Consider the following 12060-nt stretch of genomic DNA (forward strand, 5'->3'; position numbering starts at 1 on the left):
TTGCAAGTTTGCAGTCACTATTAAACATGAAAATGCAGTCTTCCTGAATCTTTGCCACATTTAGCAATAACTCAGTGCCTTTTTCAAACCAACCTCCTTTTTATTTGCAATTACAGTATTACTGTGGTGGGTTGACCTTGCCTGGATACCAGGTACCCACCAAACAGCTCTATCATTCCCCTCCTTAGCAGGGCTAGGAGGGAGAAAATAAAATTAAAAAAAACACATGGGTCAAGAGAAAAAGGCAGTTTAATAAAGCAAAAAGCAAAGACTGCACAGAAGCAAAGGAAAATGTAGGATTTCTTCTCTACTTCCCACCAGCCGCTTTCCAGGAAGCTGGGTTTCAGTACACAATGGTTGCTCCAGAACACAAACACCACAAAAACCAATTGCCTCCCACACTCTCCTTCCTTTCTCTGAGCTTTTATTATTATTATTTCCTTTCTCTTAGCTGAGCAGATGAGGTCATTTGGCAGTTTGGGTCAGCTGACCTGGCTATGTCCCCTCCCAGCCTGCTGGGTGTGGGGTGGAATGGGGAAAGGCCCCTGTGATGTTGCGGAGCCCTGCCCAGCAGCAGCCAAACTCTGGTGTGTTACCAGCACCTTTCTGGACACCAATGCAAAGCACAGCACTGTGAGGGCTCCTACAGGAAAATGAACTCCATCTCAGCCAGATCCAATGCAGTTCTTAATGAGCCATTCCTACTCAATTTGAGAGACTTGAATCTTAGTCTTGAGTAAGTGCAAAATGTTACCATTAAAAACTTGTGCTCCTTTACACTGAAGGAGGCAGTTTTGTATCTGCAAAGCAGCTGCATTTGAGAATTGACTACATGAAAGCTACTTTTGATGGACCTCAGAAAAGTTTCACAGGCTCCTGGAACCCTCTCCACAGGGTATGAGTTAGAGTGTGTAAAGAATGACAACTTATGTTAGTCTCCTCCTTATTTTACAGCCATCAGAAAAATTTTTTTAAAAAAGTGGTTTAGAATTATACTGCTCAAATGAAAAAACCTTTTCTAGTCACACCAGTTCCTCAAATTAAACAAGCACAAACACCTGGAATTGATTACAATTCTTTAGAAGGAACTTTCCATAAGAGACAAATTTATTTCTACTGGACTTAATATTACTGTCTTGCCCACTTCAGTACTGAAGTACAGTGCAGAAAGATAGCCTAAAGAATAATTGTTCAAAACTAGGTTTCAGAAATATTGAAACTAGGTTTCAATATCCAAGACATATGATATTCTACTGCTTAACATTTCATCCTTAGGAACATTTTCCAGGTATTTCTTGTTATTTCTGTGATTCGCTCCTCATTTTTATTTGAAGTAAGTGCTTTTCAGTACTTTTACCATAACTAAGAGAAAAGAAACACTGTTTCAGTAACAATACCACCTACACAAGATTCAGGCTTTCCCTTCTTACCACTGACAACTAGAATGCAGGAAAGTATTCTTTTTCCTCAAACTACTTAACATTAGCTCAAATTATCTGCTCAATAACAAGGCCTTCTATTTTATCATTTAGATAATTACACCATTATGTGGAAGAAATGTGATATTAGACACAAACTTCTTTTATGAAAAGGAGTAGTATCAAAGTGGTTTTAGCTCAGATGTACTAATCTCTGCTTCAAAAAACACCCAAGGAAGTACTCTTGCACTAGAACTGTGAATTTATGAGTAGTTTTATTGTTGAGCACAGACAGAAGATAAAAAAGCCTCACTCAAAATTTAAAAGGGCAAGACATCACAGATTGTTAAATTTACATCAGTACAGACAATGCAGAAAAATATGAATTATACATCAGCAGTGCAGAGCTACTATTCCCACATTTAGGCTTACCAGATGAGGTCTCCCAATAAATTTCCTGAAAGGTGGCTTAAAGAACCTCATAGGCTTTTGGAAACCATCAACTTGAGATGTTTGTAACTTTGAAAGAGTGCAGCTTTTCTGGTTCCTGATGTGTGAGAGAGAGAGTGAGAACAATTAATATGTAAAGCCACAGCACATCAACACCCTGTATTTTAAACTAGCTCGTTCTGTATCACAAGTGCAAAGTGACAGCTTATAAGTAAATTTTCCTAGGACAATCAACAAATTCCTAGTCCAAGCTCAAACTGCACGGAATTCCATAGCAAATTGTGCTCTCCTATGCAATGACAAAGGAGCAGGGACACCGTGCTCCCTGGAATCCCGGCGGTGGATCCAGGCTCAGCGCGGCCGGCCGGTCCCTGCTGCCCTCCGCTGGTGGAAGCGCTTTCTGCGCCGAGCCTCACACCCCACTGCCGGGGTGAGCCGTGCACAACTCGCCCTCCATGACATTCCCCATCCCACAGGAACACTAGACAGACAGCTGCATCCCCCAGTTTCATCCTCAGCAAGCAGCTGATTCTGGCTGTGGGCTTTTGCTTGCTTTTTTTAATGGTCTTTGATGTTTTATTGGATTTTGTTGGGTTTGTTGTTTTTTTTTTTTTTTACCAAGTATATTGCTAATAAAGATGCATCCATAACCTTCTAAATAAAACATTTACCATGAAAAGTAGCCACCAGAAATCAAAATTTGTACTTTACAAAACACACAGAAACAGTTTTCATAGCTGCAAAATAAGGAAAAAACCAGCAGCACACTTAATAAGCTCAGAGGCCCCGCCAATATCTCACGTGAACTATTAAAACCTCTCAGCCTCAGAAAATTCTACATATCATTCATGCCATTACTGCCCTCAGCCCACATTGCCCTGACGGTGGAACCCCTGACAACAAACTCCAAGACAGCCATACTTGGTAGGGAAATTTATACTTCTCACAAAAGATAAGCAGGACAGTAACTGAGGAGGTGTGCTGGGGGAAATGAAGCAAGTCCAGGGATTTTTTCCTCCACTTGTTAAGTTTTACTTTTTTTGTTTCAAGAATCTCAAATACAAGAAATTTCTTCTACAGATTCACAAGTCTGTTCTTCCAAACGTGTGCATTGCCATTAGTTGCCATTACAGACTGCATTTAAAATGAACAAACAGAAGCACACAAAGAACAATCTGCAAAAGATACTATGACTACTGTGTAGATACATTTTATTACACTGGAAATTCATTAATCAACACTTCTACTAGCAGTCCCTCTCTCTAATCAACCGACCTCACAACATTAAAAGTGAAATAAGATGACTGAGGTTAGCAAACACCTCTGGGACAAAAACCTTTAACAAACCTGTTGGAGGAATCCGTAGGAGTAAAACCATATTCCAAAAATCTAAGTTTTCAAATTCTCCAAGAATCAGAAAAATTCCAATTACTTGCTGATATTCCACATTTTATTACCAAACCAGTAGGGCAACAAAACAATATATTAATCCTAGAATGCTTTTACAGAACTGCAAAATACCAGAAGAATGTTATGTGGCACATTGAGGAGTTTAAAAATACTTAAACTTTTTCAAACTAACTTTGCCTTCTCTTCTCCTTCAGTTTGTGCTTGTTTTTCATTTTTACCCACTGCAGTTTAACCTCTTTCAAGGCAACACCTCATTAGAGAGCAGTTTGCTATATGTCAGTTGAATTTCAACCCCAGTCAAACTTTTAAGGCCTAACTGTGGAAAAGAATCACCACAAATGTGAATGTAACTGCGGACGGGCCCAAAAATGAACACACAAGGGAACTACAGGCTTGGGCCAACAAGATTATTTGCTCATTACCTTGGAGTTACACCATCTACATGAAACACTCTCTCATCTTCATTCTTCAATCTCTCTTTTCTTCTCCTTTCTATATCATACCGTAGATCATTTGGATCTTCTAACACTCTTACAATGTTCTAGTTAAAAGGAAGGGTTGAAGCCAAGTTAGCTGCTAAGAACAGAACACCAGCCTGATTCTGTCCTTCAGGGGCAGCACCCTGTACATAACCTGTTAACATAGTTCAGCTGTCTGCACATAGGACAGGTTCACATCAACCCAAAGATCCAAAGTCTAAAGCAATAAAAAGTGGTCCTAAGCAATTATCCTTCCTTGCACCATCTGCCTTTTTACAAGTTCTCAAACAACAGTGAACAGAGCACTGGAATTCTGCATGGAGTTCCCAAGGCAGAAATATTCATGTAAGTTTCAGTAAATCTCTAGTTCTACTATCCTTAATCAAGGAAAATCTCCACATACCTATACTACAGAAAAGGAATGGTAACTAAATCATAGCAAGCAGAGCTTTAAAGGGGAAGACAGAAAATCTTATGACCCCAGATGAAAGCATGGGATAAAATACCATTCTGAGGAATTATGTGGATTTTGAGTCATTGTAATATTAGGGTAGAAAAAACAAGGCTTTTTGTAACCCCAGAGGAAAACCAAGAACCACACATCAGTCACAGACTCAGTATTTACATTATTTAAAAACAGACGGGGTTCAAGCAGCAGAAATAATCACACTCCAGCACTCTGGAGAACACATCTGCATTTTACTGCTCAGTGAACACAGTACACTTGCATGACTGTGGTATCTGTAAATATGCTAAGCTGGGCATTTTTTTCCAAATACTCAGAATTATTGCTGGTCTTCACAGCATGTAAAAATTATGTCCCAATGACAAGAGGAAAACATTGCTTACATCTATAATACATCTATAATAACAACTTACTGCTTGCCAAAAAAGTCAAGCAATCAAGGTACCTGGGAAGATTCAGATGGCACAGTCCGTTTGTTCTGAAGTTCTGCTAGAGACATGTCAATTCTCCTGGAACACAAAAATACTGCATAAAATCAAATGCCATCACTATAAAAGCAAAAGCATTCAATGACCATTCTTGACATTTTAAAAATACAGGCAGGTAAAAATAATTAATAAAACTGCATGCTGTGTAAAGTCTACTGAAGATTAATTACCTTAATGCAAATAAATTAAGACAAAAAGTTCAACAATTACCTGTGAATTTCTGGATCCAAATGTATTTTAACTTCATTTGTATTTGCACTTGATTTATCCTGAATTTTTGAGAACCGTTCATGTAGAGTTATGTCAGAAGATGCAAAATAATTTGCTGTGAAGAGATATTAAATACAAGAATGTTGCTTGCAGTATTTGAAATGCACAGTGGGAAAATGTATCAGTTAAAGATTAACTCTTAAGGATACCATGACAACTCTATTTGAAATGAATTTTCAAACTATTTCCACTTGCAGCTTAATATTCACAAATGAAAGATTAGGCCACCCCAACTCAAACAACTTTATTTGACAAGATTAAACTCAGTTGTCAGCTCTACCATGGTAGTACTCAAATTACTAGAATCTATAAAATTCAACACTGAACATGATGCAGTGTTGCCTGACTAAACACTAATCTGAAAATTTAAAGCAACTATATATAACTAAAAACTGTGATTACAGCAAAGTTTCTTTATTCCTGTCATGTTTCCTAAACAAGCAGGTTACTCTCCCATACCAGCATAAAATCATTCTGATCTTTAACTTGCACAATAATGCCTCAGTTATGGCCTGAGACCTTCCTGCAGTCATCCTCCACCCAACTACTTTAAGCCCTCAAGCTACATTTTCCTTAATACAAAAGGAAGCCAAAATAACAATGAAGCCAATGGCAAACACCAGAGACTTACAGGGACATAATACCTAAACCATCATCTTTGGGTTTAGTAATCATAAACATATACTCCAAATACATACACATAAACACATACATATACTCCAAATATTACAGCCACCTTTAACTTGATGAATAATTGTGATTATTTCCTGAGTAAATTCTTTAGATGGGTCATTTTCAACATTTTGTGTTACAGATTCCATGTGCTCAAACACCGGATGAAAATTTTCACTTTTTCTGCCAACAGCAACCAGATCATGGGACATCTGTCTCTCTGTGGTGTGACTAGAAGCACTCCTACAATAAAAAAAAATATATAATTCATTTTAAAGCAAATACCTAAATCTGAAAATTTGAAATAGACACGTAGAACAAAACAAATTAAGAAGTTCATTTTAGGAATAAATGGGATTAAAAGCCAAAATCTCATTTTGTTCCTTTTTTAAATTAAAAAACTAGTAAGGCCATAAGAAAGAAAATCTATAATAAAATATAAATAGATAATTTCACTCTCAGGAATCTTTGTTTCTGTGAAGTATGCAATAAAAAATTGGTGGATTTTAAATTTAATTCAACTAGATTATCAAATCCAGATAAAATTAAGATCAAGATAGACTTTTTTAGAATAATTCTGAAAGGCAATTATGCCTGTGTTTTGTTTATAAGGATCTACCAGGCAATTTTCAAGAACAGTTCAGAGATAAGAAAAAAAGTTTCACATCTTTAGGAACTGAATCATCACTTCAGCCTAGTGAAACAGCAGTGAAACTGCTCCAGTAGCAGTGTGTGAACTCAAGAACGTGCTTACCACCTTTCTGTAAATTTTTACTCATTCTAAATAAGTTTACACCCCAAATGGTTGCACTGCTGCTCAAAAACTGTTTTGACAAGAAAGCCAACACTTCAACAACCCCTACTGTTCTTGCTGCAAGGAAAATACTTGTCATTCTAAAAGATAAATTAAGGACTCTAAGAGCTCATGTAAAAGCTTTTAGGATGAAGACTTTTAATTGTTCATTCTGCAAACTGATTATGTGCCTGGCCACACTATATTAGAAGCATACAGGACTAGAATGCCATACAAAAATTCTATCAGAAATAACCTCGAGCAGATGCCAGAAATCATCTCTTTTCCTCTAGCAAACTGGGAATAAATGCATTCAAGAAGGAATCCAAGCAACCTCAGGTTTAGATATTTGAATTATGTACCTGCTCCCCAGGTTTATAAAGAAACTATTCTTCTTAGCTGAGTCATTTCAAGTCGGGTGTTTCTTAAATGCCTAAAGTAGGCAACATGAATATTCAAAGACACCAGCTTCTGTAAAATTAAGTGTCCTTATCTTTGAAAGAATAAAATGTTTAGCACTTTTGGCTGCCGAAGCAAACTGTCCATACATTAAATTAGCTGTAATCAGTGCAGCAGTTTCTTTGGTCTACAAACAACTACCATCTCCATGACCTTCAAAACAGCAGTAAAGGGGCTCCTGGATAGAGGAATTATCCTAAGACTTTGCAACAAAACCAACAAGTTTCCTGGCATCATCACTCAGGAAGTCAAATCCTCATCCTAGTCCAACTGTGGGTAATGGGCATTACTGCACCTCCCTTTCCTCAGTCATTAATATTAGCCCCTTACATGAAATATCTTGTCTTTGTAATTCTCCATTTTATTACATGTTTTTGAAATAGTGCAAAGAGAAGAAAATTTATACAGATGTTTTATTTGGGCCAAGAGGCAAAATCCCTTTAAAATGAAAGCTGATCATTTTGGAAAAGAAGCTTATGTCTTCCAAAAGCAATTACTACCAGTATAAGATATTCTGGCCTGAAACAGCAAGACAACAAACCAGAAAACCCTGCAAGAATCTATCCAAACCAAGCTGCTTACTCTCTACCATGTACTTATCATCTAAAATTTTATAGTACTGCCACTTTTTCTTCCATTGCAGCCAGCACTGGGAACGTTAAATGTAAACACGAGTATTTCATAGAAGACATTTGTAAGCAGACTCTACTGCTTTTCAGTTCTGATGACTCAACAGGTTGCCACTTTGTTATAACAATAAATGACAACTCAGATCTCTCATTTTTGGCAGTTTTACTGAACTTGAGATCTTGAACATCTGAATATGTGCTTGAGATTTATGCATTTAAAGGTTAGCTAGTTTTTAGAAAAAACAAAGGAAGACAGTTTAAGAAAATGCCATTGTATTTCAGATGAAAGCATAGGACTAAGCTTTTCTGCATCTGGGTTTTGGTTTTTTGAGGGCTTTGTTTTTAAATAAAAATAACACTTATCATAACCAACTTGCAACTACAGGTTTGTATCAGGCATATCTACTCTACTTCCTACATCTCCATAAAATGTTGGGGTGTTTTTTTTGTTTTCGTTTTTGTTCTGTTGGTTTTATTTGTTTATTTTGGTAGAAGTTTAACAGTTAACTTGCCCAGACAGGAAAGTTACCATTTTAGAAGAAATAAAACTAAAAAGGTAGAATCAGAGTTTGTCCTGGTTACCTCCTAAAGAAACCATGCTTCCCTCCAATATTCATAAACTGTAAAGGCAAAGGAAGAAAGCAGAGGTGAAAGAAAACCAATACCTGTACTTGGTCACCATTTTCTTCATATCCACTTTGACTGTGAGATGTTCTCTCATACGGTTGGCATCTGACATTTTCACATCTGAAACAGTATGACTTGCATCACGCTGACTATTGGAGGAATCTACGTTTTTCCTCAATTCCCCATCTTTCCTCACTCTTTCACTCAGTTTGTTTTTAAAAGATCTCAACTCAACATCCGTTTTGGAAGAGTTAACACAAGCATTGCAGCCCTTCTTTGAACTGTATTTAACGGGTTCTTCAACGTGCCGTTCTTCAGTCCGCCTCGCTCTGCCACCACTGAAATAATCTAACTCCTTGCTGTTCCGGGCACCCTTGGAAGAGCCATACTTCTGCTCTTCCTGCTTCACGTACTTCTGAGCTCTGTCATCTGGAAAAGGCTTTTCCCCTTCGGGATACCTGCGCCGTTTGTGACTGTACTCATAGGCTATCTTTGTGACAGACCCCCCCAAGTACTCCCTCTCAGCTGACCGGTGGGACTGGGCACCCGGGTATCTTTGCTCCTCCTTTTCTTGGCAGGGTGGAAAAGAGCGTTCTTGCTTCCACTTGGAATTTCTTGCTACATCTCCAGCGTCATACCTCTCCATTTCCTTAGCCCTTTTAGACGCGTGCCCATATTCTCTGTAATCGTGATCTTCAGGATACCTGTGTTGACATAAAGCAATTTACACTTGCACTAGAGAAGAAAGTGAGAACTTATATGTGCAGAATGTTGGACAGCAGAATGCGTGGCAAGTTAACCCATAATCCCTCGCGCCAAGGTACAGATGTGCAGGGGCTCTTAAGAGGGAAAAATTATCCTTTCATACTCTAGCCAGCAATACGATTTACTTAAAAGACAAATACTTCACTACTACCAGTCGCCCATAATTAAACTACAAAGTGGCCAAGGTGTTTCAAGGTGGATATCTTCAACTATAATGAAAATAGACTTTCACTTGAGGCTTTACACCACAATACCCAGGGTTTAATTATTTTATTCCTATACCTCTTCTGTAAAGAGCTCCTTGCCGTAAATTCATCAGAAACTCTTCTGGGTGACTGACCATACTTCTCTTCGTGTAACCTCTGGTGCCTCAAGTCATCTTCATGCCATTTTCTTTCAAGTTTGCATGAAGCCCCTAAAGGTCTATGAAAAGGTTTCATTCCTTTTTCATTTCCAGTGACGTTGTAGTGATCAAACATGTATCTGTCCTCCATTTTGTGCGGGTAAAACGGACGATCATGCTCTTTATAAGGTATTTCCGAGTATTTTGGTGGTAACTGGCATCTCCTATTGCTTTCAGTCCTTTCAGATGAATGTGTTCTGTAGGGCTTATGACTGTAAGCATCTTCCAGAGGAATTCTTTTCAGGTTTGGTGAAGGTGACCTACGTTCATATATTCTCTGGTGGTTATTTCCATGAGGTGCAAACCTGGAATTGCTTTGTCCATACTTTTCATCATCTGGTCTCCAAGGCATAGACTTTTTTGGGTCCTTACGAAAGCTTTTATATTCACAGTCATAATTAACATGATCATGCCTTTGCCTATGGTACTCTGGAGTCCGAAAAGCTGGAGATAAGGACCTAAAGCAAAAATAAAATCCACTTTGAGTAGTTCCATAAAATTGAATCAATTTCTTAATGAGAACATCTACTTCCTAAGGAAGTAGAGTTTAGTACATAATTTTAATCAGCTTGTAAAAAAATTAACACCAAGATATCAAAGTGGCATTTTTCTGGCTGAGTACCAGGTTTACTTTTACTCTGTTGAAAGTTTTCATAGTAAAAATACCCAGTTGAAATTGTAGTAAGTCAATCATTTTTGTCTCTTTGAAGTTTTTTATTTAAAACTAAAAATAATTTCATATACATGAAGTTTCCACTACATTGAGAACAACTGTTATACATATTTTCACACTTCTCAAGCACTCCCTATCTATCTTTTTCAGGGTGAAGAGAAAAAAGGGAAGGGAAAAAAAGTGTATAAAGAAATTTAAGAGGGGAGGAAAACGCCTTTTCAGGTTTTCTTGGCATACCAAAACAACCTTCAAAACTGAAAGACTAAAACACTACAAAATAAAATTTGTCGTACGGGTAGGCTTTTTCCTGCAGAAAAAAACAAGTTTGAGAAAGATGCTTTGGCTTTTTGGATAACTGTATGTACATGTTCACACACGTATATACACACGCTTCCACACTTACTGCAGCTTTTGCAATTAAAGATTCAATTGCATCACTCAGCTCTGCATTTTCACCTACAGTTACAAAAACAAGGGCAACTTGTTATGAATTTTTAGCCAAAATCTCCTTAAAGAAAAACAGCACAGGCCATCAACAAGAACCAGAAAGTAATCCCAGACATAACAGTTCTGCTTGTATTCAGGTATTCACTGCACACTCTTGACATGCTCTTTAATTAAAAACATCAAAAACAAGTTGAAATAGGCCACTTCCTTTGTGCATGTATTACAAATGAACAGTTTAGCACAACTATTTAGTCCATTTCTGCAAATGAGTTCAAAGTCAGAAGCACAGATGTTCCTAAAACCATAATGGCTGACTTCCAACAGAACCTACACTGCGGCTGCTGTCCCACGTTGGTCTGGTTAGGGCTTGCATTTTAATGAGAACTGGGGCTGCCCTCACTCAAATGACATTCACAGCTATAAATCTAGTATGAACATAGGTAGGATTTCTCTTTTTAAAAACAAAAAACCCCATACATTTTTCTAAGTTATCCAAACTCCTTTGGTCTTGGTTATCACAGCCTAGTCTGCTTCGAAGAGATACCTAAAATCAGCAGTAATTTCACATTCCCAAAAGCTTGAAATTGTATTCCACCCTCCTGGTTTCAGCACCTCAAATATGCACTGCAAGTCTTAGAAATGAGGCAGGTAACTCACAGCATGAAGCTAGCTGGATGTTATTCTGGTGACAAACGTCAAAGACACGCGCTACTAGGCTAATGTCCAAGGAGAAGGGCAACGACTCCCACATTTCCACGTGTTTTCACTCTGTGTTATGCTGCAAGGCATGTCTAACTGTGCTAAAGCTCAGTTTACAGATCAGCCTCAAACCTCAGTGAGTCCAAGGTGCTTGAACTAGGGAGCTTTTTAAAAAAAAACCAAAACCAACTTTTTTTTAACAGTTCCTCTCTGTAGGCCAAGAAGCAAAAAAGAAGCAAGTTACAGATATCCAGTGCGCAAGGTGGTGCTTGCATAAAAATAACCTTAACTAGTTTGGAGCTTGGATTTTGTGCTTAAGGTAATTGTAAATCACAGAACACAAAACAGGAACAAGGTTCTTGACAGACTGCAAAAACTGAACACTTTCAGCTTAAAAGAAATTGTATCAAAATCATGAGCCGGGAAAAAAAATACAGGTCAGCTTGTACAATAAACTACAAATGACAAAATGCACTTTGCAAATTGCAATTCTGTATGCAATTTTCTTTCTTTAATGCAAGTTTCATGTCTGAGTTATAAATCCTTACACAGAGCTAAATTTCAGAACACAGGCTGTAGATATTTACCTTGGTTTCCATCGTGGAGATCTTGATCTAGACCTTGTCATCTTCTCTCATGTGTTTATGAGTTTCTTGAAGCTGTAAAAATTATATAATTTACTAGTCTGATTATAAATTGAAACAGGAAGTTTTTTTAACAAGTGTAATAGTAGAAGCTTCAAAGTTAGGGTGAGATATATTTTCAGGATGTTTTAAGTAAAAGGTAAACTTCTAACACAAATTTTAAGGCAAGCAACCATTTTTTCTCTAGTTGCTGATGTTAAAACACAGTATATTTTCTTTATAAAGATTTAAATATTTGACCATTGTTCCATTTTTCTCTCTATTTTGT

General features: G+C 37.5%; 1 protein-coding gene across 2 annotated transcripts in view; it reads right to left on the reverse strand.

The window, feature by feature from the left end:
- The window catches only part of BCLAF3 (BCLAF1 and THRAP3 family member 3), a 33700-nt gene that overhangs the window by 13335 nt on the left and 8305 nt on the right, over window positions 1-12060 (reverse strand). For both annotated transcript variants that reach the window (XM_066176917.1, XM_066176916.1), the window contains exons 2-9: window positions 11736-11807; window positions 9209-9787; window positions 8200-8865; window positions 5718-5896; window positions 4922-5036; window positions 4669-4732; window positions 3701-3819; window positions 1851-1965 (exon numbers count right to left, since the gene is read on the reverse strand). In XM_066176917.1, the coding sequence (XP_066033014.1) occupies window positions 1851-1965; window positions 3701-3819; window positions 4669-4732; window positions 4922-5036; window positions 5718-5896; window positions 8200-8865; window positions 9209-9787; window positions 11736-11776 (1878 nt within the window). In that variant the 5' untranslated portion in view covers window positions 11777-11807. The remainder of the gene's footprint in view (window positions 1-1850; window positions 1966-3700; window positions 3820-4668; window positions 4733-4921; window positions 5037-5717; window positions 5897-8199; window positions 8866-9208; window positions 9788-11735; window positions 11808-12060) is intronic.

Source organism: Chamaea fasciata, unplaced genomic scaffold (genome assembly GCF_029207755.1).
Source record: "Chamaea fasciata isolate MVZ Bird 193981 ecotype frontalis unplaced genomic scaffold, bChaFas1.0.hap1 SCAF_2, whole genome shotgun sequence".
Classification (NCBI taxonomy): Eukaryota; Metazoa; Chordata; class Aves; order Passeriformes; family Sylviidae; genus Chamaea; species Chamaea fasciata.